Source organism: Trachypithecus francoisi, unplaced genomic scaffold (assembly GCF_009764315.1).
Source record: "Trachypithecus francoisi isolate TF-2019V2 unplaced genomic scaffold, Tfra_2.0 Lachesis_group15, whole genome shotgun sequence".
Taxonomy (NCBI): Eukaryota; Metazoa; Chordata; class Mammalia; order Primates; family Cercopithecidae; genus Trachypithecus; species Trachypithecus francoisi.
Window position 1 is genome coordinate 110,495,594 of NW_022681460.1, and position 25,344 is coordinate 110,520,937.

Genomic DNA, 25,344 nt, shown 5'->3' on the forward strand with positions numbered 1-25,344 from the left:
TTTTTTCTTCTTTAACTACTGGTAATACAAACCATCTGTGTGGTTCAAAATCATAAGATTTTATTTTCGTTTAGTTTAGTTTTTGAGACACAGTCTCACTCTGTCACCCAGGCTGGAGTGCAGTGGTATGATCTCAGCTCGCTGCAACCTCCACCTCCTGTGTTCAAGTGATTCTCCTGCCTCAGCCTCCCTGGTAGCTGGGACTACAGGCGTGTGCTGCCACATCTGGCTAATCTTTTTTTTTTTTTTTTAGCGATGGGGCCTTGCCATGTTGTCCAGGCTGGTCCTGAAGTCCTGGCCTCAAGGGATCCTCCTGCCTTGGCCTCCCAAAGTGCTGAGATTTTTCCCAAGATGGAGTTTCGCTCTTGTTGCCCAGGCTGGAGTGCAATGGCGCAACCTTGGCTCACTGAAACCTCCGCCTCCCAGGTTCAAGCACTTCTCCTGTCTCAGCCTCCCAAGTAGCTGGGATTACAGGTGCCTGCAACCACGCCCAACTAATTTTTTTGTATTTTTAGTAGAGATGGGTTTTCATCATGTTGGCCAGGTTGGTCTTGAACTCCTGACCTCAAGTGATCCGCCCGCCTCAGCCTTCCAAAGTGTTGGGATTATAGGCGTGAGCCACCGCGCCTGGCCAGCAATGAAATCTTGATAGCACAAGAGCCAGGAAGCCGGGACAAGGGTCTTGGGACCAGGGATGTGCTCTGTTTTGGCATGCTTGGCAGGCCTTCATCAGCTTCAGAGTCTCTAACAAGTGACAACTATGGACACGCAGGCAGACACTGCAGTCCCCGCTTACCCCCATGCTGGGTGCACGCTCGACATGCTGAATGGAATTGGCTCCAGCTCCATGGAGAAAGGGCACCAAGATGAGCCCAGGACATGGTGGCCTGGGCCTCTCTGAAGAGCAGTGTTGGCAGGAGACCTGGTTTCTGGCTAGTGGTGCACAGTCTGAGCAAGTACTCCCGCGTGCAGTTCACCCACACTCGGCCCAGCATCTCCAGAGACAGCCAACCCTCCTATCCACCCCCACTTCATAGGCTGTGGATTGGTTCCCCTTTAATGAGTTATTTTCCATTTGAGGCTGCCTCAAGTGGGTCCCAGCCTGATTACAGTGTGCCGACCTTGGGGGCAGCCATACGCCATGGGTCTCCTTGGTCCCTTTTCCCCTAGCACACCCCAGTGCATCCCAGCAACAGCCCCCTGACTTGGAAGACTTCATGGAAACAACCTTGGTGGGTTGCTGTTTATCCATTTACTTTTTGAGACCGAGTCTCGCTCTTGTCGCCCAGGCTGGAGTGTAATGGCGCATTCTTGGCTCACTGCAACCACCGCCTCCCAGATTCAAGTGATTCTCCTGCCTCAGCCACCTGAGTAGCTGGGATTACAGGTGCCCACCACCCTGCCTAGCTAATTTTTGTATTTTTAGTAGAGTCGGAATTTCACCATGTTGGCCAGGCTGGTCTCGAACTCCTGACCTCAGGTGATCCGCCTGCCTCGGCCTCCCAAAGTGCTGGGATTACAGGTGTGGGCCACTGCTCCCGGCCCTTGGTGAGTTTTTTTGCTTTTTGCTTGTTTCTTTGTTTTCTTTTTTTGAGACAGGGTCTTTCTGTGTCACCCAGGCTGGAGTCAGTGATGCAGTCATAGCTTACTGCAGCCTCAACCTCCCAACTGAAGCAATCCTCCCCCCTCAGCCTCCCAACTACGGGCATGTGCCACCACGCCTGGCTAATTTTATAATTTTTTTTTTATAGAGACAGAGTTTTCTTCTGTTGGCCAAGTCTTGAACTCCTGGCCTCAAGCAATCCTCCCTCATTACAGGTGTGAGTCACTGCACCCAAAGCACTAGGATCACAGGTATAAGCCACCACATCCAGCTAGTTTTTGTTTGTTTGCTTTTTGAGACAGAGTCTCACTCTGTTGCCCAGGCTGGAGTGCAATGGCGCAATCTCGGCTTACTGCAACCTCTGCCTCCCGGGTTCAAGCGATTCTCCTGCCTCATCCTCCCAAGTAGCTGGGATTACAGGTGTGTGCCACTACACCCGGCTAATGTTGTATTATTATTATATTTATTTTAGACAGAGTTTTGTTCTTGTTACCCAGGCTACAGTGCAATGGCACGATCTGGGCTCACCGCAACCTCTGCCTCCCCAGTTCAAGCGATTCTCCTGCCTCGGCCTTCCGAGTAACTGGAATTACAGGCATGTGCCAACATGCCTGGCTAATTTTGTATTTTTAGTAAAGACAAGGTTTCTCCATGTTGGTCAGGCTGGTCTTGAACTCACAACCTCAGATGATCCGCCCGCCTCAGCCTCCCAAAGTGCTGGGATTACAGGCGTGAGCCACTGTGCCTGGCCTAATTTTGTATTTTTTTTAGAAGAGACGGGGTTTCACCATGTTGGCCAGGCTAGTCTCAAACTCCTGACCTCTAGTGATCCACCCGCCTCGGCCTCCCAAAGTGCTGTGATTACAGGCGTGAGCCACCGTGCCCAGTCCCAGCTAATTTGTTTATTTTTGTAGAGACGGGGTTTCCCTGTGTTACCCTGACTTTCTCAAATTCCTGGTCTCAAGTGATCCTCCCACTTCAGCTTCCCAAAGTGCTGGGATTACAGATGTGAGCCACCACACCCAGCCTATAATATTTCTTTTTATTATCATTTTTTTATTTTTATCACCCAGCCCAAAATGTCAGTAAATATTTCTACCACTTGGCTCAGGGAAATGTTAAGAACATAATAGTTGGCACAAGAAGTTCTCTTAATCATTCATTGAGTCACTCAGCAAATGTGATGGAGCCTTTGCTACCCCTGCCCTTCCAGGGGCAGGTGACACAGTGGTCAAAAAGACAAACACTGTCTAGGCCCTTCTGTTTATATGGATGGGGGGTGGTGGTGGGATTCGTTTGCTTTTCATTGAAGTATAATTTACACACAGTAAAATGCCAGTAAAGTCTCACCGCTTCCCAGCCTCAAGTGCATCCCCACCTCGTGCAGAACCTTCGGGAAGGGTCGGAAGGTCTGGATGAGGAATTCTCCCCTTGCCAGCCCTTCTCCATCCCCCCAGGCCTCCTAACCTTGAACTCATCCACGTGAATCTGCAGCTTCTCCACTGCCTTGTCCAAAGTGACGTAGCGATCCTTCATTGCCTCTATTTGGTTGCCCCAAATTATCTCAAGTTCTTCCTCCTAAAAGGGGGAGACACAGACACCCCAGGCCTCTGCTTCTGAGGTCACCATGGCCGGGCAGGGGCCTGAGGGAGGGTTGAGGCCAAGAAGAATGTACCAGGCCAGGCTGGGCGCAGTGGCTCACGCCTGTAATCCCAGCACTTTGGGAGGCCAAGGTGGGTGGATCAACTGAGGTCAGGAGTTCGAGACCAGCCTGCCCAACATGGCAAAACCAGTACCTACAAAAAATACAAAAATTAGCCGGGTGTGGTGGTGGGTCCCTGTAATCCCAGCTACTCAGGAGGCTGAGGCAGGAGAATTGCTTGAACCCAGGAGGCAGAGGCTGCAGTGAGCTGAGATTCTGCCACTGCACTTTGGCCTGGACGACAGAGCGAGATTCCATCTCAAAAAAAAAAAAAAAGAAGGTATCAGACCAGGGTGCCTTCTACCTGCCTTTTTTGTTTTTTTTTTTTTTTTTGAGACACAGCCTTGCTCTGTCACCCAGGCTGGAGTACAGTGGCATGATCTTGGCTCATTGCAGCCTCCACCTCCCAGGCTCAAGTGATCCTCACACCTCAGCCTCCTGAGTAGTTGGGACTATAGCCACACACCACCACGCCTGGATAATTTTTTTTTTTTTTTTGAGGCGGAGTCTCGCTCTGTCGCCCGGACTGGAGTGCAGTGGCCAGATCTCAGCTCACTGCAAGCTCCGCCTCCCGGGTTTACGCCATTCTCCTGCCTCCGCCTCCCGAGTAGCTGGGACTACAGGCGCCCGCCACCTCGCCCGGCTAGTTTTTGTATTTTTAGTAGAGACGGGGTTTCACTGTGTTAGCCAGGATGGTCTCGATCTCCTGATCTCGTGATCCGCCCGTCTCGGCCTCCCAAAGTGCTGGGACTACAGGCTTGAGCCACCGCGCCCGGCCCACGCCTGGATAATTTTTGTATTTTTTTGTAGAGAAGGGATCTCACTATGTTGCCCAGGCTGGTCTTGAACTCCTGAGCTCAAGTGATCTGCCTGCCTCAGCCTCCTAAAGTGTTGGGATTACAGGCGTGAGCCACTGTACTGGCCCCACCTGCCATCTAAACAGCCACCTGAGACACAGGAGAACCGTGCATCCCCTGCCGGGCCCCCACCAGTGGATCCGCTTTGCAAGGCAGCAGCTGCCTTCGTGGCCAGCTCAATTCCCCCCAGCCTCTTTTGCTACAGAACACAGCTGCGCCTGGGAGGGTGGCAGAGTCAAGGAGTCTTCTGTCATCTCACCTCAAGCCATCATTGCCTCAAAAGCCCTTTGCCGGAGACACTGACCTTGAGCTTGGATTTCTGGAGGCTGCTAATCTTTTCTTGCAATATGTCCACTGTAGTCCCAAGGCTGGCAGAGCCTCCCATATTGGCTGAAAGCAGAGGATAGGGTGGCTGCTGAGGACTTGGATGGAGGAAGATGTTTCTGCTGGGCTCCAGCTGCTTCTCTTATGGAGCATCTCAGGCAGCACTGCCCAGTGGGAATGTACTGGGCCTTTCAGCTGGTGTTACCTTTTTATTTATTTATTTATTTACTTATTATTTTTTAATTTATTTTTTGAGATGGAGTCTCATGCTGTCACCCAGGCCGGAGTGCAGTGGCGCAATCTCGGCTCACTGCAACCTCTGCCTCCCAGGTTCAAGTGATTCTCCTGCCTCAGCCTCCCGAGTAGCTGGGGTTACAGGCATGTGCCACCATGCCCAGCAAATTTTGTATTTTTAGTAGAGACGGGATTTCTCCATGTTGGTCAAGCTCATCTTGAACTCGTGGTCTCAGGTGATCCGCCCACCTCAGCCTCCCAAAGTGCTGGGATTACAGGCATGAGCCACCACGCCTGGCCACAAGAGTTTTGGAGAGTAATTTTGGCATGCCATTTTCTTTAATTGCCAACTTTAGACCCTAACAGCCTCCTTGCCCTACGATAAGACCTCACTGGGCCGGGCGCGGTGCCTCAAGCCTGTAATCCCAGCACTTTGGGAGGCCAAGACGGGCAGATCACGAGGTCAGAAGATCGAGACCATCCTGGCTAACACGGTGAAACCCTGTCGCTACTAAAAAATACAAAAAACTAGCTGGGCCAGGTGGCGGGCGCCTGCAGTCTCAGCTACTCGGGAGGCTGAGGCAGGAGAATGGCGTAAACCCGGGAGGCGGAGCTTGCAGTGAGCTGAGATCCAGCCACTGCACTCTAGCCTGGGCGACAGAGCAAAACTCCGCCTCAAAAAAAAAAAAAAAAAAAAAAAAAGACCTCACTGTACATTCAAGAGAAAAGAATAGACTCCTAGGAGCCAAATGCTTAAGGCAAAGGAATGAATGGCTAATGGTGGAATGTAGATGTTGTTGGTGGAGCCCGATGAAGGACAGGAAGTACTTCTCAAAGGCTGCAGGGAGAGCCCCACCCCCTTGTGCCCTTCCCAGGGCCAGACCAGGCCTACCTAGATAATTCAAGCGCTGGTTCAGGTTGAAGGACAGCTGGGCAAACTCTTCTTTCAGGGAGTCGTGTTTGACAGGTATCTGGGCCATGTGGCTCATGGAATACCTGACAGCCCTCTTCTTGTCTTCAGGGCTTGTGGCCTGCTTGGCAGCCACCATGGCCTGGGACAGGGCTGTATCGGGACCGATGCTGGCAGCAGAGTAGGAGGGAGAGAGGATTTCGTAGTAGATTTCGGAATCATCGCCCAAGGCCTGGGATTCTGTGGCTCCCCGGGAAGGCCCTGCACCCAGGACATCTGCAAAGACCCCTAGGGGCCCAGCTGCAGCCGTGTCTGTTGCAATGGTGGCCATTCTGGTGGCTGGGACGTCCTTGACCAACGTGGCAGCAACCTTGGCTGTCTGCGCAGCGGAGGATGCGGCGGCTGCGTAGGCTGCAGCGGCGGCAGCGGCAATGGCAGCAGTGGTTTTCAGCCGGTGAAGCGCAGACCGGGGAGCCTTAAGCTGTGCTTCCTTGGGGTCCCCATCCTTGCCAGCTCTATCCTTGGGGTCCCCATCCTTGCCAGCTCTATCCTTGGGGGCCCCGTCCTTGCCCCCTCTATCTTTGGGGACCTCATCCTTGTGAGCTCTATCCTTGGGGGCCCCATCCTTGCCACCTCTATCTTTGGGGTGAACATCCTTGCCACCTCTATCTTTGGGGACCCCATCCTTGCGACTTCTATCCTTGGGGACCCCATCCTTGCGGGCCCTCTCCTGGAGGCCCCTCAGGCTGGGAACATCATTTTCCTCCCCCTTTTCTTGGACAGCTGTGAGCTGGAGGTCTTCTCCCTGGTGAGACTGATATGGCTGGAGTGGTTGAGGCCACACTGAGGCAAACTCGGTGGCTGGTGGTGGGGCCCTGGAGGGTTGAGGCTGAGTTGGCCGCAGGACACTTAAGTCCCACAAAGGCCAAGAGCCCATCCTGGGCCAGCCTTGGGGAAGAGGCCAGCGTCTTGGGAGTGCAGGCCAGCCTCCCGGTGGTGGAGGCTGGGCACCTGGGGCAGGCGCAGGTCCAAGCACAGGCCAAGGTGCTGGCAAGGACCCAGGTGTCACACTGGGCCCTGGGACAGGCCCCAGGGCAGGCACAGGCTCCAGCTCCAGCCCCAGCTCCAGCCCTGGCACAGGTTCAGTCCCAGGTGCAGGCCCAGGTGCAAATGCAGTTGCGCGCCCAGGTGCGGACTCAGGCATGAGGGCCGCAGGCTGCGCTGGCTCCTGGGCACTGCTGAGAGAAACTGCTTGGGCAGATGATGAGTCCTCCGGGAGGAGCTCTGGGACCTCGTAATGCCAGACAGTCTGCAGCAGCTGGGGGTTTTGGACAGGCTCGGAGATCTGGATGGCACGAGTAGCTTCAAGGTACTCGGTGGTCTGGGCCAGGGCAGCCTCTGGGAGCTGATCCATGGACTGCCACAGGTCCAGCTGTGATGAACCAATGTCCTGCAGAAGAGGGGGCAGAGGGGCTCGGCTGGCTTCCATCCCCACCTCCCACTCTCAGCCGCCCGCCCACTCCTCAGCTTCCTGCTAACCTCCCCTTCCATCCTCACTCACCGAGGTGAACATGGCCTCATGGAGGCCACTCCAGAGCACCATGTCCTCGGTTTTGGGTATGGTTTGAAACTTATTCTGGAGAGAAGCCTGCAGGGTAGGGGTAGAAAACGAAGGGTGTGAGCCTGGAGGGGGCAGTGCCCCCCACACCTGCAAAGAAACCTTTCCAGGCTGTGTTCTCCTTGACCCTCCCTACCCTCAGCACCCAGGACACGGGAGGAGTGGGCCTCACCACTTCCCGCTGCAGTGCGATCATCTTCCGGTTCTGTATTTTGAAGTCTTCAGCAAAGATATCCATTCTTTCTGGGTGTACCTGTCAAAGGAACTGAGTCTATGCACTGGGGGTCCAGGTTCTCTCCCACCCCTGCCTTTTCCTGCAGCTCTAGGTGACTAAGAGCTTGAGAAGGAAGAACAGGTTCCAAACCCAGAGCTTCCCAGGGAGTGGGAAAGGGCTCCATGGGCAAACAAGTTTGGGAAATGCTGGGCTTAAAATCATGTCAGGCCAGGCACAGTGTCTCATGCCTGTAATCCCAGCACTTTGAGAGGTCAAGGTGGGTGGATCACTTAAGGTCAGGAGTTCGAGAGCAGCCTGGCCAACATGGTGAAACATGGTCTCTAGGAAAAATACAAAAATCAGCTGGGCCTGATGGTGTGAGCCTGTGGTCCCAGCTACTCGGGAGGCTGAGGCAGGAGAATCACTTGAACCCAGGAGGCAGAGGTTGCAGTGAGCTGAGATCGTGCCATTGCACTCCAGCCTGGGCAACAGAATGAGACTGTGTCTTATAAATAAATAAATAGCATTTCAACAGGTTTCTGCACTGCAGGACTTCCCAGAGTGTTGAATGAGCAAAAGCACATTAAAAATCTCCAAGAGGGCCGGGCACAGTGGCTCACGCCTGTAATCCCAGAACTTTGGTAGGCTGACGGGGGTGGATCACGAGTTCAGGAGTTCAAGACCAGCCAGACCAATGTGATGAAGCCCCTGTCTCCACTACAAATACAAAAATTAGCCAGGCATGGTGGCTCACACCTGTAATCCCAGCTACTCAGGAGACTGAGGCAGGAGAATCGCTTGAACCTGGGAGGCGGATGTTGCAGTGAGCTGAGATCGTGCCACTGCACTCCGGCCTGGGTGACAGAACAAGACTCCGTCTCCAAAAAAAAAAAACCAAAAAAAAACACCTCCAAGAGACAGGCCAATAAGGCATTGTTTTTCTTTTCTTTTTCTTTTTTTTTTTGAGATGGAGTCTCGCTTTGTCACCAGGGCTGGAGTGCCGTGGTGCGATCTCCACTCACTGCAAGCTCCGCCTCATGGGTTCACGTCATTCTCCTGCCTCAGCCTCCCAGGTAGCTGGGACTACAGGCGCCCGCTACCGCGCCCGGCTAATTTTTTTTGTATTTTTAGTAGAGATGGGGTTTCACCGTGTTAGCCAGGATGGTCTTGATCTCCTGACCTCGTGATCCGCCCATCTCGGCCTCTCAAAGTGCTGGGATTACAGGCTTGAGCCTCCACGCCCGGCCCTTTCTCTTTTTTTTGATACAGAGTCTCACTCTGTGCCCAGGCTGGACTGCAGTGACATGATCTCGGCTCACTGCAACCTCCGTCCCACAGGTTGAAGCCATTCTCCTGCCTCAGCCTCCGAGTAGCTGGGACTACAGGCGCCTGTCACCGTGCCTGGCTAATTTTTTATATTTTTAGTAGAGATGGGGTTTCACCGTGTTAGCGAGGATCGTCTTGATCTCTTGACCTTGTGATCCGCCCACCTCAGCCTCCCAAAATGCTGGGATTACAGGTGTGAGCCACCACGCCCAGCTCCGCCCCCCTCCCCTTTTTTTTTGAGACAGAGTCTTGCTCTATCACCCAGGATGGAGTGTAGTGGCACAATCTTGGCTCACTACAATCTCCGCCTTCTGGGTTCAAGTGATTCTCATACCTCAGCCTCCCAAGTAGCTGGGGTTCAGGTGCCCCCAACCATACTCAGCTAATTTTTGTATTTTTAGTAGAGACGGGTTTCACCACATTGGCCAGGCTGGTCTCGAACTCCTGACCTCAGGTGATCCGCCTGCCTCGGCCTCCCAAAGTGCTGGGATGACAGGCGTGAGACACCAGGCCCGGCCGAGAAGGCACTGTTTTTCTAACAGCTTTGTTTAAGGGGCCTTTTGGAGTAGCTCATGATGCAACTTTAGACAGTGCTCTGTCTGCTCAGATGGGAGCCATTCAGCCCATGACTGAAGCTCCCACAGTTGCCACAATGAGCAAATACAGGCCCTGATCTGTGAAACTGGGACAGTACAGAAAATTACACTATTTGGGGGAAGTTGTTAAACCTGGGGGTCTGGAGTCCTGGCTTCCAACCCCAGCTGTGACTCGTCAGTTGTGACAGGGACAGCTGCCTCATGTCTCAGGGACTTCCATGCATGGTAGGGTGTTAGAACATACTTGGCTGATGGTTTTTGGCTACAGAAGGAGCTTGTATGTATGCCTGCACTATTACGATTATTCCACTTTCCATGTGGACAGAGCTTTCCAGAAGGGGAAGAGGTTTTCTTTTTGCTAAGTTGGTGGAATATAAGTCTGGCGTTGCCAAGACTTGGGGAGCGCCTGCCTGAGAATGAAGCCAACTGTGAGGAAAGCTTCACTGAGAGATATCAGTATTGCATGAGTACCTAGATCTGGCCGTCCCTGGACCTTTTAGTAAATGAGACAATAAATCCCTTATTTTGCCTAATCCAGGATGAACTTGATTTCTGTCACTTATAACTAACGCTTTAACACAGTGGGGTAGAAAGCATGGAGGGGTCGGCCAGGTGTGGTGGCTCACACCAGTAATCCCAGCACTTTGGGAGGCTGAGGTGGGTGGATCACGAGGTCAGAAGTTCGAGACCAGCCTGGCCAACATGGTGAACCCCTGTCTCTACTAAAAATACAAAAATTAGCCAGGTGTGGTGGTGTGTGCCTGTAATCCCAGCTACTCAGGAAGATGAGGCAGGAGAATCACTTGAACCCAGGAGGCAGAGGTTGCAGTGAGCCGAGATCACACTATTGCACTCCAACCTGGGTAATAGAGTGAGACTCCATCTTAAAAAAAAAAAAAAAAGGGCCGGGCGCAGTGGCTCAAGCCTGTAATCCCAGCACTTTGGGAGGCCGAGGTGGGCGGATCACGAGGTCAGGAGATCGAGACCACCCTGGCTAACCCGGTGAAACCCCGTCTCTACTAAAAAATACAAAAAACTAGCCAGGCGAGGTGGCGGGCGCCTGTAGTCCCAGCTGCTCGGGAGTCTGAGGCAGGAGAATGGCATAAACGGAGCTTGCAGTGAGCTGAGATCTGACCACTGCACTCCAGCCTGGGTGACAGAGCGAGACTCTGTCTCAAAAAAAAAAAAAAAAAAAGAAAAGCAAGCATGGAGGGGTCACAGAGAAGTCAGTGGCACTGGCCAACTGGAAAGGCCACGTGAGCACGCCCTCACAGCTGCACTGTTGGCCTAAGAGTAAGCTTCCTAGATTTTCCTCATTGCTCCAACCCCCAGAGGCCTGAGAGACGCAGCTGGCACAGAGGATGATGGGGAGGGCCTACCTTGTCAAGCATGTTCTTTAGCATGTCCACTTCCTTCCCAAGGGCTGTGACGGTGACCTGGAGTGCATGAAGATCAGTGAGCAAGTCCTGCAGGGTCTGCATTGACTGCAAAAGAGGAGGAGAAAATGGGAAGCCGGACGCTGGGGAGAGGTATGAAGTGAAGAAGCTTCTGATGATACCGTTGTTCAAGATCCTCCTGCTCCCCAAGGCTAGACTGATGTACAAGGGGCCAGGAGTGCACTAAAGTCAACAGTGCTCTCCGCCGGGCGCGGTGCTCAGCCTTAATCAATCACTTGGGGAGGCCGAGACGGGATCACTGTCAGGATATCAAGACCACCCTGCTAACACGGTGAACCCGTCTCTACTAGCAATACAGAAAACTACCCGGTCGGGTGGCGGGCGCTGTAGTCCCAGCTACTCGGAGCTGAGCAGGAGAATGTGGCGTACACCCGGGAGCGAGCTTGCAGTGAGCTGAGATCCGGCCACTGCAACTCCAGCCTGCGACAGAGCGAAACTCCGTCTCAACAACAAAAAAAAAAAAAAAAAAAAAAAAATCAAACAGTGCTCTCATCTCCAAGTGGCCTGGATGAGAAGGAGGCAACTCTGTATTTGAATATATCCAGTGACCAGGAGTTACTCATCATGAAGCATTTCACCCTTTCTTGTATGATAGATGTCAGCCAGGGAGGAAGCACAGCCCATCGCTGGGCAGGAGCCACTGGAGGATCAGGAGCAGGAGAGACAGGGTTGCATTTACTTTTTGTTTCTAAGATGGAGTCTCACTTTGTGGCCCAGGCTGGAGTGCAGTGGCGCCATCTCAGCTCACTGCAACTTCCACCTCCTGGGCTCAAGTGATTCTCCTGCCTCAGCCTCTGAGTAGCTGGAACCACAGGTGTGCATCACCACGCCCAGCTAATTTTTTGTATTTTATTTTTTGGTAGAGATGGGTTTCATCATGTTGCTTAGGCTGGTCTCGAATTCCTGACCTCAGGTGATCCACCTGCATCAGCCTCCCAAAGTGCTGGGATTACAGGTGTGAGCCACCACATCTGGCCTGTACTTACAATTTTAAAGGATCTCTCAGGCTCATGTGGAGCCTGGCTCTGGGAGGGCAAAACGGGAAGCAGCCTGCCTGCAGAACTGATTGCTTGCTGTGGGGAGAAATCCTCACACATCAGGTATAAGAAGTCTGTTGCGAGCTGGGCACAGTGGCTCATGCCTGTAATCCCAGCACTTTGGAGACCGAGGCAGGCAGAACACAAGGCCAGGAGTTCGAGATCAGTCTGGCCAATGTGGTGAAACCCCATTTTTTCTAAAAATACACAAAAACTTAGCAGGGCCTGGTGTTGCGTGCCGGTAGTCCCAGCTACTTGGGAAGCTGGGGCAGGAGAATCACTTGAACCTGGGAGGCAGAGGCTGCAGTGAGCCGAGAACGCACCACTGCACTCCAGACTGAACAACGAAGTGAGTCTGTATCTCAAAAAAAAAAAAAAAAAAAAAAAAAAAAGCATGTTGTGAGAGTAGTGTGAAAGAAACTGAGTTTTTTTCCACTCAGAGGGCCAATGTATCTGGAAGATATAATAATTATAAATATACACGCACTTAACAACAGGGCCCTTTATAAAATACATGAAGGAAACACTGACAGAACTGAAAGTGTAACTGAAAAGCACGTTGGTTGCTTGCTGCATTGCAGGGTTCAGTTACCATGAGCAAGGTCTGGTACTAAAAAGAAAGTGAATGCATTCTGAAGCTAGCTTGGGGAAGGGGTGCAAAGCGCCCTGGCTTCAAACATGCTGCTTCATTTCTGGAGCAACATGTGAGCACTTTTAAGAGGTAGAGGATACAGCCAGGGTAGGGGGTCTCCCTGTGAGCTTGATGTCTTATCTACTGGGCAGCTGAGATGGCACCTTCCTGGGAAGAAGTAAGTTGTAAAAGTGGCCAAGTGGGCACGCTTTCCACATGCCCTCCTGGTGAGTGTGAGCTCCCGGGCAACCCCTGGAGGGTGAAAGTTCCCAGGTGAAAGTCCTGTGAGGGCCATGCTTTGGCCTCTAAATCTGTCTCTTAACTCTCCAGGAGTTACATGAACTTGCCCTGTAGGGAGTGACTGGTGAAGGGGTGGGTCAAAGTTTATCTTTGCTTTTTTTTTTTTTTTGAGACAGAGTCTCACTCTGTCACCCAGGCAACCTTCACCTCCCAGGTTCAAGTGATTCTCCCACCTCAGCCTCTCCAAGTAGCTGGGACTACAGGGCCATGCCACCATGCCGCCCTAATGAGGTTTCACCATGTTGGCCAGGCTGATCTCAAACTCCTGACCTCAAGTGATCCGCCCACCTCGGTCTTCCAGAGTGCTGGGATTATAGGCATGAGCCAACTCACCAGGCCTCTCTTTGCATTTCTAAAGGGCCAAGTAGGAAGTGGGGAGCAGTGGGGAAAGAGAAAGGAAGAGAAAATAATTTTTAAAATAAACTCTCTTAGAAAAATGGGGGTACTCAGTTACAAAAGGAGAAATAGTTAATTCACAAGAATAGTTCAAGACTTCAATATCCTATTTTGAATACTGAATAGAATAACTAAGATAAGGTCCAGCACGGTGGCTCACGCCTGTCATCCCAGCACTTTGGGAGGCTGAGGACAGTGAATCTCAAGGTCAGGAGTTTGAGACCAGCCTGGCCAACATGGTGAAACCTCGTCTCTACCAAAAATATAAAAATTAGTCAGGTGTGGTGGTGTTGGCTTGTAATCCCAGCTACTTGGGAGGCAGAGGTAGGAGGATCACTTGAATCCGAGAGGCAGAGGTTGCAGCAAGCCAAGATCATGCCACTGCTCTCCAGCCTGTGTGACAGAATAAGAGCCCATGTCAAAAAAACAAAACCCAAGATAAAAAGAACAGTATCCTGGGTGCAGTGGCTCACACCTCTAATTCTAGCACTTTGGGACGCTGAGGCAGGTGGATCACTTGAGCCCAGGAGTTTGAAACCAGCCTGGGGAACATAGTGGTCTCCCATCTCTACAAAAAATACCAACATTAGACAGGCATGGTGGCGCGTGCCTATAGTCCCAGGTCCTTGGGAGGATGAGATGGGAGGATCACTCTAGCCCAGGAGGTTGAGGCTGAAGTAAGCTGTGATTGCACTACTGCCCTCCAGCTTGGGTGACAGAGTGAGACCCTGTCACACACATACAAAAAAAGTAAAAGTAAAAAAGAACAGCAACAGGCCGGGCGCGGTGGCTCAAGCCTGTAATCCCAGTACTTTGGGAGGCCGAGACGGGCGGATCACGAGGTCAGGAGATCGAGACCATCCTGGCTAACACGGCGAAACCCCGTCTCTACTAAAAATACAAAAACTAGCCGGGTGAGGTGGCGGGTGCCTGTAGTCCCAGCTACTCGGGAGGCTGAGGCAGGAGAATGGCGTAAACCCGGGAGGCCGAGCTTGCAGTGAGCTGAGATCTGGCCTCTGCACTCCAGTCCGGGCGACAGACTGAGACTCCGCCTCAAAAAAAAAAAAAAAAAAAGAAAGAACAGCAAGAGGCTGGGTTCAGTGGCTCACACCTGTAAACTCAGCACTTTGGGAGGCTGCGGTGGAAGAATGGCTTGAGCCCAGGGGTTCCAGACCAGCCTGGGCAACAAAGGGAGACCCTGTCACTATAAAATAAATAAAATTAACAGAACAAAAGGCCAGCAAGAAAAGAGAAGATTTGAACAATACTATAAACCAACTAGACGTAACAGATATTTACAGAATACCCCACTCAACAGTGGTAGAATACATATTATTCTCAAGTGCACACAGACCACTCTCCAGGGTAGACCACATGGTAAGGCCATCAAACAAGCCTTAACAAATTTCAGAAGGACTGAAATTATGCAAAATACATACACTGACCACAACTGAATTAAATTAGAAAGCAACAGAAGAGGCCAGGTATGGTGGCTCATGCCTGTAATCCCAGCACTTTGGGAGCTTGAGGCAGGAGCATCATCTGAGCTCAGGAGTTCCAGACCAGCCTGGGCAACATAGTGAGATCTCTATAATCCAAAAATAAAATAAAAAAGTTATTGGATTGCCAGTGGCTCCCACAGATAGGGCTTAAAACAAACAAACGAACAAAAAACAAAAACGGGCTGGGCGTGGTGGCTCACACCTGTAATCCCAGCACTTTGGGAGGCCACAGTGGGTAGATCATGAAGTCAGGAGATCGAGACCATCCTGGCCAACATGGTGAAACCCCATCTCTACTAAAAATACAAAAATTAGCTGGGCCTGGTGGTGCGTGCTTGTAGTACCAGCTACTCGGGAGGCTGAGGCAGGAGAACTGCTTGAACCCGGGAGCAGAGGTTGTAGTAAGTCAAGGTCATGCCATTGCATTCCATCCTGGTGACAGAGGAAGACTTCGTCTCAAAAGAAAAGCAACAGAAGAAACTATTGAAAATTCACAAATATGTAAAAATTTAAAAAACATTCTACTAAATAACAAATATGTCAAAGAAGAAATCACAATAGAAATATGTCAAAGAAGAAATCACAATAGAAATTAGAAACTAGTTTGAAATGAGTTAAAATGAAAGCACAAGGCCGGGCGCGGTGGCTCAAGCCTATAATCCCAGCACTTTGGGAGGCCGAGGCGGGCGGATCACGAGGTCAGGAGATCGAGACCATCCTGGCGAACACTGTGAACCCCGTCTCTACTAAAAATACAAAAACTAGCCGGGCGAGGTGGCGGGCGTCTGTAGTCCCAGCTACTCGGGAGGCTGAGGCAGGAGAATGGCGTGAACCCGGGAGGCGGAGCTTGCAGTGAGCTGAGATCCGGCCACTGCACTCCAGCCTGGGCGACAGAGCAAGACTCCGTCTCAAAAAAAAAAAAAAAAAAAAAAAAAAAGAAAGCACAAAACACCAGACTTATGGATACAGCTAAAGTGGTGATTAGAGAGAAATTCATTGCTGTAAGTGAGTATATTAACAAAGAAAGATCTTGAATCAATAACTTAACCTTCCACCTTAAGACACTGGAACAAAGAAAAGCAAACTGAACCTAAAACAAATAGACATAAGAAAATAACAAAGAGTATGGTGAAATTAATGAAACAGAGGATGAAAAAAATAGTAGAGAAAAATCAATGAAACTAAACACTGGTTAATTGAAAAGGTCAACAAAATTGACATACTTTTAGCTAGACTGGCCAAGAATCAGACTCAAATTATTAGAATCAGAAATGAAAGAGGGAACATTCTATTGACTTTACAGAAATAAAAAGGATTATAAAGAAATACTAATGAATAATTGCATGCGGACAAATTAGATAATTTAGGTGAAATGGACAAACTCCTAGAAAGACACAAACTATTAAAACTGACTCAAGAAGAAATAGACAATCTGAATAAACCTATAACAAGTGAAGAGATTCAAGTCATAATAAAAAGTAACTTTTGTGCTTCAAAACGCACCAGCAAGAAAATGAAAATAAAACCCACAAAATGGGAGAAAACCTCATTTTGCTAATCATATATCTGACCCAATATATCCAGAATATATAAAGAACTCTTACAACTGGATGATACAAATAACCCAATTTAAAAAAGGCAAAGATCTGAATAGACATTTTTCCAAAGACGATGTGCAAATGGCCAATAAGCACATAAAAATAAAAGATGCTCAACGTCCATCGTCATCAGGGAAATGAAAATCAAAACTACAATGGGATAACACTTCAAACTCTGTAGGATGGTCAGAATTGAAAGGTAGATAATAAGTGCTGTTAACCACAAGGAGAAACTGTAATTCTCATACACCGCTGGTGGGAATGTAAATTGTGCAGCCATTTTAGAAGTCAGTGTGGCAGTTCCTCACAAGATTATACAGACACCAGAAGATCACCGATTCTAATCCTAGGTATATTCCCAAAAGAAATGGAAACATAGGTCCATACAAAAACTTGCACGCATGGGCCAGGCGTGGTAGTTCACGTCTGTAATCCTACTGCTTTTGGAGGCCAAGGTGGAAGACTGCTTCAGGCCAGGAGTTCAAGACCAGTGTAGGCAACACAGCAAGACCACATCTCTACATAAAATGTAAAAATTAGCCAGGCATGGTGGCAAGTGCCTATATTCCCAGAAACTTGGGAGGCAGAGGTGGGAGGATCACTTGAGATCAGGAGTTTGAGGCTGCAGTGAGCTATGATGGCACCACTGAAGTCCAGCCAGGGCAACAGAGCAAGACCTTGTCCCTAAAAACAAAACAAAAGTTTGTACATGAATGTTTATAGCAGCATATTCATAACAGTCAAAAGGTGAAAACCATGCCTGACTAATCTTTTGTATTTTTAGTAGAGCTGCGGTTTCACTGTGTTAGCCAGGATGGTCTTGATTTCCTGACCTCGTGATCCGCCCGCCTCAGCCTCCCAAAGTGCTGGGATTACAGGCGTCAGCCACCGTGCCCGGCCTATTTATTTATTTATTTTTAAGAGTTGAAGTCTCAACCAGGCGCGGTGGCTCACGTCTATAATCCCTATAATCCCAGCACTTTGGGAGGCCAAGGCAGGCGGATCACGAGGTCAGGAGTTCGAGACCAGCCTGGCCAAGAGACCAGCTTGGCCAATATGGTGAAACCCTGTCTCTACTAAAAATTAAAATAAAATAAAACACAGTGAAACTGTGTCTCCACTAAAAATACAAAAATTAGTCAGGTGTGGTGGTGTGTGCCTGTAATCCCAGCTACTCAGGAAGCTGAAGCAGGAGAATCGCTTGAACCTGGGAGGCAGAGGCTGCAGTAACCCAAGAACATGCCACTGTCCTCCAGCCTGGCTAACAGAGTGAGACTCCATCTAAAAAAAAAAAAGTTAACAGAGGGTGGGCGCAGTGGCTCAAACCTATAATCCCAGCACTTTGGGCCGAAGTGGGAGGATTACTTGAGCCCAAGAGTTCGAGACCAGCCTAGGGAACACGGCAACACCCTGTCTCTACAAAAAAATACAAAGATTAGCTAGTGTGGTGGCACAGGCCTGCAGTCCTACCTACTCAGGAGGTTGAGGTGGTAGGATTACCTCCAGGGTTGAGCCCGGCAGGTTGAGGCTGCAGTGAGCTGAGATCGTGCCACTGTACCCCAGCCGGGGCAAAAGAGTGACACCCTGCCTTAAAAATAAAAACAAAAAAATTAACAGAGTGAATAAAGGTTTTGTAAATATATAAAAGAACTTGCACACTTCTCAAAAGGCTTTTCTCTCTTTTTTTTTTTTTTTGTTTGAGACAGTCTTGTTCCATTGTCCAGGCTGTAATATTAATAATAGCTCACTGCAGCCTCAACCTCCCAGGCTCAAGCAATCCCGCCTCAGCCTCCTGAGTACCTGGGACTACAGACGCATCACTATGCCCAGACAGTTTTGAAATTTTTTGGTAGAAAGGAAGTCTCACCATGCTGCTCAGGCTGGTCTTTTTTTTTTTTTTTTTTCTTTTTTGAGACGGAGTCTTGCTCTGTCACCCAGGCTGGAGTGCAGTGGCCGGATCTCAGCTCACTGCAAGCTCCGCCTCCCGGATTTACGCCATTCTCCTGCCTCGGCCTCCCGAGTAGCTGGGACTACAGGCGCCCGCCACCTCACCCGGCTAGTATTTTGTATTTTTTAGTAGAGACGGGGTTTCACTGTGTTAGCCAGGTCTCGATCTCCTGACCTCGTGATCCGCCCGTCTCGGCCTCCCAAAGTGCTGGGATTACAGGTTTGAGCCACCGCACCCGGCCTCAGGGTGGTCTTAACTCCCAGGCTCAAGCGATCCTCCCACCTCAGCCTCTCAAAGTGCTGGGATTACAGGCATGAGCCACCGCACCCGGCAATCCTTTCTCTTGAACATCTGTAGAAAGAATTGATTCCCCAATGGCATCATGAAAGTGAACCAGTTAATGTTGATGAAGCTGCAGGATTAATAGCTTAGTTGTAATGCAGTGGTGATGCATCTAATTCCCTCAAAAAGACCGATAAATTAAAAGTTTTCTACAATTTTAAAAAATCCCCTAAGCCTTGGACCCACAATGTTATGAAAACAGGGTTAGACGAAACAGTTTCAACAACAGCTGACATCATCCGTCATGTTCTCCTGTGAGGCCAGCTGCAAGCAGTTATCATTACAGGGGAGAAAAACCGAGGCCTGAAGGAGGCAGACGGGGACTCGCGAAAGGAACGTTGTAAAACACGTTTGCCAGGCGACCCCCCGGCAGCTAGTTGGTGGGTGCAGACAGTTAACTATGCAGTTTGCACCATTCTAGAACCAGCTGCCATGGCAACCCCCTTCAATGGGTCATTGTGGGAACCTTGGGCAACTTCAATCAGGCGGGGACAAGGGACATTCCTCAGCTGCGCACAGTCCTGAAGGCTGTACAGCTAGGTCTGAACCTGTCCACGAGTGCTGTTTGTGAGCTGGGTGGGTTGCCCTGTTGAGCTGCTTTTTAGAAGCCTTCATCAAGGCAGGCCAGGGGGCAAGCTGCCTCTGGGGTGTCGCCACCTCGGATCCTGGTGTCCACCCATCCTGCCTGCAAGGCCCTTATCACTTGCCCGCAGCCACCCCCGGCAGCCCTGCCTCTAGTAACAATTCTTGTCTTAAAGTTTATCTTGTCTGAGAAGATCCCACTCTCCTCTGGCCACTGCTTGCAAGGAATATCTTTTTTTATTTTTTTGAGATGGGAGTCTTGCTCTTGTTGCCCAGGCTGGAGTGTGGTGGCGCGATCTCAGCTAACTGCAAATTCCGCCTCCTGGGTTCAAGCGATTTTCCTGCCTCAGCCTCCCGAGTAGCTGGGACTACAGGCATGTGCCACCACACCCGGCTAATTTTGTATTTTTAGTAGAGACGGGGTTTCTCCATGTTGGTCAGGCTGGCCTTGAATTCCTGACCTCAGGTGATCCACCCACCTCAGCCTCCCAAAGTGTTGGGATTATAGGGGTGAGCCACTGTGCCCCGCTGGAATATCTTTTTATATCATTTTACTTTTCAACTATGTGTGTCTTGTCTTTTTTTCGCAGACAGGATCTCACTCTGTCACCCAAGCTGGAGTGCAGTGGAGCAATCAGAGCTTACTGCAATCACCAACTCCTGGGCTCAAATGATCCTCTTGCCTCAGCCTCCCAAAGAGCTGAGATTACAGGTGCATGCCACAGTGCCTGGCCCTATTTGTGTCTTTGAATCTTTTTTTTTTTTTTTTGAGACGGAGTCTCGATCTGTCACCCAGGCTGCAGTGCAGTGGCCGGATCTCAGCTCACTGCAAGCTCCGCCTCCCGGGTTTACGCCATTCTCCTGCCTCGGCCTCCCGAGTAGCTGGGACTACAGGCGTCCGCCACCTTGCCCAGCTAGTTTTTTTGTATTTTTTAGTAGAGACGGGGTTTCACCGTGTTAGGCAGGATGGTCTCGATCTCCTGACCTCGTGATCCACCCGTCTCGGCCTCCCAAAGTGCTGGGATTACAAGCTTGAGCCACCGCACCCGACCGATGTCTTTGAATCTTAAGTGTGTCTCTTGCAAGCAGCATATAGTTGTTGGGTCATGTTTTTTTTGTTTGTTTGTTTGTTTTTTTAATCTATTCTGCCAATCTCTGCTTTTTTGTGTGTGATAAAATACACATAATATTAAAGTATTAAAATATAAAAATATTTTAGTATTGGCCAGGTGCAGTGGCTCATGCCTGTAATCTCAGCACTTTGGGAAGCCAAGGCGGGTGGATCATGAGGTCAGGAGATCAAGACCATCCTGGCCAACATGGTGAAACCACGTCTCAACTAAAAATACAAAAATTAGGTGGGTGTGGTGGCGGGCACCTATAGTCCCAGCTACTCAGGAGGCTGAGGCAGGAGAACTGCTTGAACCTGGGAGGTGGAGGTTGCAGTGAGCCAAGATCTCACAACTGCACTCCAGCCTGGGCAACAGAGCGAGACTCCATATCAAAAACAAATATATAATATATATATAAAATATATTTTATATATATAAAAATGTTATATATAAATATATTATATATATTTATATATACATATTATAAAGATGCAAAGAAAAATTAGCCAGGCGTGGTGGCACGCACCTGTATTTCCAGCTACTCAAGAGGCTGAGACACGAGAATCACTTGACCCTTGGAGGCAGAGGTTGCAGTGAGCAGAGATTGCACCACTCCACTCCAGCCTGGATGACAAAGTGAGACTCTGTCTCAAAAAAATAAAAATAAAATAAAAATGAGGTGTACCATTTGACGGCATTTGGTACATGGTACACTATCTACTTCCAAGACACTTCATTCTCCTAAAAGGAAATCCAGTCCCTGTTACAGTCTCTCCCTGTTCCCCTCTTCCCGAGCCCCCGGAAACCACTAATCTACTTTCTGTCTCTATGAAATATACGGATTACACCTTTAGATGGAATGTTCAGAATAGGCAAATCCATAAGATAGAAAGCGGATTAGTGGTTGCCAGGGATTGCAGGGAGGAGAAGTAATGGGGAAACAGGGTTTCCTTTCAGGGTGATGGAAACAGCTTAGAACTAGATAGAGGTGGCTGGCTGCACAACAATGTCAATGTATCATGTGCCACCAAATTTTCATTAATTCAGTGTTTAATATCCACTTTTAAATGGGTGATTTTATGTTAGGTCCATTTCCCCTCTATTTATTTATTTTTACTTTATCTCTCTTTTTTTTTTTTTTTTTTTTTTTGAGGCAGAGTCTCACTCTGTCGCCCAGGCTGGAGTGCAGTGGCCGGATCTCAGCTCGCTGCAAGCTCCGCCTCCCGAGTTTACGCCATTCTCCTGCCTCAGCCTCCCGAGTAGCTGGGACTATAGGCGCCTGCCACCTCACCCGGCTAGTTTTTTGTATTTTTTAGTAGAGACGGGGTTTCACCGTGTTAGCCAGGATGGTCTCAATCTCCTGACCTCGTGATCCGCCCGTCTCGGCCTCCCAAAGTGCTGGGATTACAGGCTTCAGCCACCGCGCCCGGCCGCTACTTTATCTCTTGAGATGGAGTCTTGCTCTGTCGCCTAAGCTGGAGTACAGTGGCACGATCTCCACTCACTGGAACCTCCACCTCCGAGGTTCAAGCGATTCTCGTGCCTCAGTTTCCTCAATAGCTGGGATTACAGGCATGCGCCACCATGCCTGGCTAATTTTTTTTTTTTTGTATTTTAGTAAAGATGGGGTTTCACCATGTTGGCCAGGCTGGTCTCAAACTCCTGACCTCAAGTGATCCACCTGCCTTGGCCTCCCAAAATGCTGGGATTACAGGTGTGAGTCACCGCACCTGGCCAATTTTCTCTCAATTTGAAAGAGAAGAGTGTTAACTTGGGAACACTCTGGAAATGGCCCTGACTCCCAGGGATATCCAGCTGGACACACCAATGGGCACAGCCTGGCTCAGAGAGGACTAGGACATGCTGCCTTCAGGGATAGGAAGGCAATCATTGCTGGATGGTTTTTGGAGACAAGAGGCTCTCTGTCACCCAAGCTGGAGGGCAGTGGTGCAATCTCAACTCACTGCAACATCCGCCTTTCAGGCTCAAACAGTTCTGCCTCAGTCTCCAGAGAAGCTGGGATTACAGGTGCCTGCCACCACACCCGGCTATTTTTTTTTTTTTTTTTTTTTTGAGATGGAGTCTCGCTCTGTCGCCCAGGCTGGAGTGCAGTGGCCGGATCTCAGCTCACTGCAAGCTCCGCCTCCCGGGTTCACGCCATTCTCCTGCCTCAGCCTCCGGAGTAGCTGGGACTACAGGCGCCCGCCACCTCGCCCGGCTAGTTTTTTGTATTTTTTAGTAGAGACGGGGTTTCACCGTGTTAGCCAGGATGGTCTCGATCTCCTGACCTCGTGATCCGCCCGTCTCGGCCTCCCAAAGTGCTGGGATTACAGGCTTGAGCCACCGCGCACGGCCTATTTTTTTATATTTTTAGTAGAGACGGGGTTTCACCATGTTGGCCAGGCTGGTCTCGAACTCCTCACCTCAGGTGATCCACCCGCGTTGGCCTCCCAAAATGCTGGGATTACAGGTGTGAGCCACTGTGCCCAGCCAAATTATTATTATTATTTTTAGACATAGGGTCTTGCTCTGTCCCCCAGGCTGGAGTTTGGGGGAGTGACTACAGCTCACTGCAGCTTCCAACTCCTGGGGTTAAGTGATTCTCCCACCTCAGCCTCCTGAGGAGGTAAGACTACAGGTGGATGCCACCACACCCAGCTAATTTTTTAATTTTTTTTTGTAGAGATGAGGTCTCACTATGCTGCCCAGGCTGGTCTCGAACTCCTGGGCTCAAGTGATCATCCTGTCTTGGCCTCCCAAAGTGCTGGGGTTATAGGTGTGAGCCACTATGCCTGGCTTTTTTCCCCTTTCTTATTCCTTCTTGGGCTGCCAGTAATTGAACACTGTCCGTGTGCTGGTCGGGCTTAGCAGGGGTCAGTAGTCAAAGGTAAGCCAGGATCAGAGGCCCCGCCTCAGCTCGCAGGTCCCTTGCCCACTGGCTGCTGGGCCTTCAGCAAATCACTGATCTCCTCTGAATGTCAGTTTCCTCACCTATAAGACAGAAGGAATGCCTCTTCGCTGCTCCTCACAGTACTGGTTCTTGGAGGTTCCCACTCACTGGAGTCTGTCTATCTCCCCTGCTAGACTGGGCGTGCCTGTTCACCATGACTACTCTGGTACCTCTCCCATGGTAGCTCCTCCAGGTATTTTTTAGAAATTGGGGTAAGGCCGAGCACAGTGGCTCACGCTTGTAATCCCAGCACTTTGGGAGGCCAAAGCGGGAGGATCAATGGAGCCTAGGAGTTTGAGTCCAGCCTGGGCAACATGAGGAGACCCTATCTCTACAAAGAATACAAAAATTAGCCAGGTGCAGTGGTGCACACCTGTGGTCCCAGCTACTCGGGAGGCTGAGGTGGGAGGATTGCTTGAGTCTGGGAGGATGAGGCTACAGTGAGCCATGATTGAGTCACTGCACTCCAGCCTGGGTGACAGAGTGAGACCCTGTCTTAAAAAAAAAATTGGGGTGAAATTCACCGCATGTACAATTAGCCATTTTTAAGTGAACAATTTGGTGTCATTTAGTACACCAACGAGGTTGTACAACTATCACCTCCATCAAGTTCCAAAACACTTTCATCACCCCAAAAAGGAAACCCTGTATCCACAAAGCAATTACTCCCCATTCTCTCTTCCTCCCAGCCCCTGGCAACCACTGCTTTCTGTCTCCATGGATTTGCCTATTCTGGACATTTTATATAAATGGAATCATACGCTGGGTGGCCTTTTGTGTCTGACTTCTTTGCAATACTTGATGGAGGCTGCAAGCTTGGCATTTTGGTTGTGCCTGACTCTAAAGCTCCCTTCTTCCCACTCTGCATAAGGGGATGGCCCATCATGGCGGAATAAGCAACAAGATGTCCCAGGAGAGGGCTGGGAGCAGTGGCTCACGCTTGTCATCGCAGCACTTTGGGAGGCTGAGGCAGGTGGATCACTTGAGATCAGGTGTTCGAGACCAGCCTGGCCAACATAGTGAAACCCCATCTCTACTAAAAATGCAAAAATTAGCCGGGTGTGGTGGTGGGCGCCCATAATCCTAGCTACTAGGGAGGCTGAGGCAGGAGAATCTGAACCTGGGAGGCGGAGGTTGCAGTGAGCCGAGATCACACCTCTGCACTCCAGCCTGGGCGACAGAGCAAGACTCTGTCTCAAAAACAAAAAAGACGTCCCAGGAGAGAGCAAGCGGTGAGAGGGAAAGGAAGTGTCTGGAGGGTGGGGGTGTACCTTGCCCATGACTTCATCATGACCCTCCACCGTCTTCCGGAGCTTGATCAGATGCCACAGGTCCTGGATGGGCCGGGCAGTGCCCTGACTGGCTTCCAGCAGCTGGGCGGTGGAGGGCAGGTCCTGCAGCAGGGCCAGCTGGTTTTCCATCTTGTCGAGGCGGCTCACCACGTGGTCAAAGACATTGCTGAGCCTCTTCATGGGGTTGAGGATGGGCTGGGCGTCTCCCTCCCTGGGCACGATGACCACCTGCGAGGTCTGTAGGAAGTCCTCGTCCCCCGAGAGGACCTTCTTGAGCTCAGCCATGTGGATGTGCTCCAAGATGCCGTGCAGCAGGAGGTGCAGGGCCTTGAAGTTCAGCACCCCACACTGTGGGATGGCGATGTTGGCCAGTTCGGTGAATGTGAGTGAGAAGCTCATCCTGCCAGAGTGGGTCAGTGGGGCTGGGGTTCCGGGCGTCCTCGAGGACAAAGGATAGCTTTCAGTGGTCCTGAGAGCTACAGAGACTGGTCCTCAGAGGCTTGGGTGGTGGTGAGTCACAGTGGTCAGGAGGAATGGCCTCTGTTCTGGCTGGAGCTCAGATCAGAGTCTCTGGTTGCCAGGACACCAAAGAATGTGGTGAAATGGGCACACTTCCAAGTCTGGGGTGGGGCAGGTGCTCCCCGGTGAGCCTCACCCAGAGGAGGTGCTCAGTTAATATTGCAGGAATGTTCGAATAGCAGCCTCTTTATTCGAGCCCTCTGGTGATGTGAGACTGATAACTTTTTCCTAGAAACACATATGGAAGGGATGGAGAGGCAGCTCCCTCCTCGGAATTCTCTAGAATCTGGGCAG

At 50.4% G+C, this 25,344-nt stretch overlaps 1 protein-coding gene across 2 annotated transcripts in view; it reads right to left on the minus strand.

Annotated features, from left to right (window-relative positions):
- Window positions 1-25,344, minus strand: part of CUNH16orf96 (chromosome unknown C16orf96 homolog) — a 44,124-nt gene extending 18,780 nt beyond the window's left edge. The window contains exons 1-7 of one of the 2 annotated variants that reach the window (XM_033235876.1): window positions 24,511-25,344; window positions 10,764-10,868; window positions 7,421-7,501; window positions 7,192-7,278; window positions 5,613-7,080; window positions 4,467-4,552; window positions 3,071-3,181 (exon numbers count right to left, since the gene is read on the minus strand). In XM_033235876.1, coding sequence (XP_033091767.1) covers window positions 3,071-3,181; window positions 4,467-4,552; window positions 5,613-7,080; window positions 7,192-7,278; window positions 7,421-7,501; window positions 10,764-10,868; window positions 24,511-24,930 — 2,358 coding nt within the window. In that variant the 5' untranslated portion in view covers window positions 24,931-25,344. The remainder of the gene's footprint in view (window positions 1-3,070; window positions 3,182-4,466; window positions 4,553-5,612; window positions 7,081-7,191; window positions 7,279-7,420; window positions 7,502-10,763; window positions 10,869-24,510) is intronic. The other variant, XM_033235875.1, reaches the window with a different exon arrangement.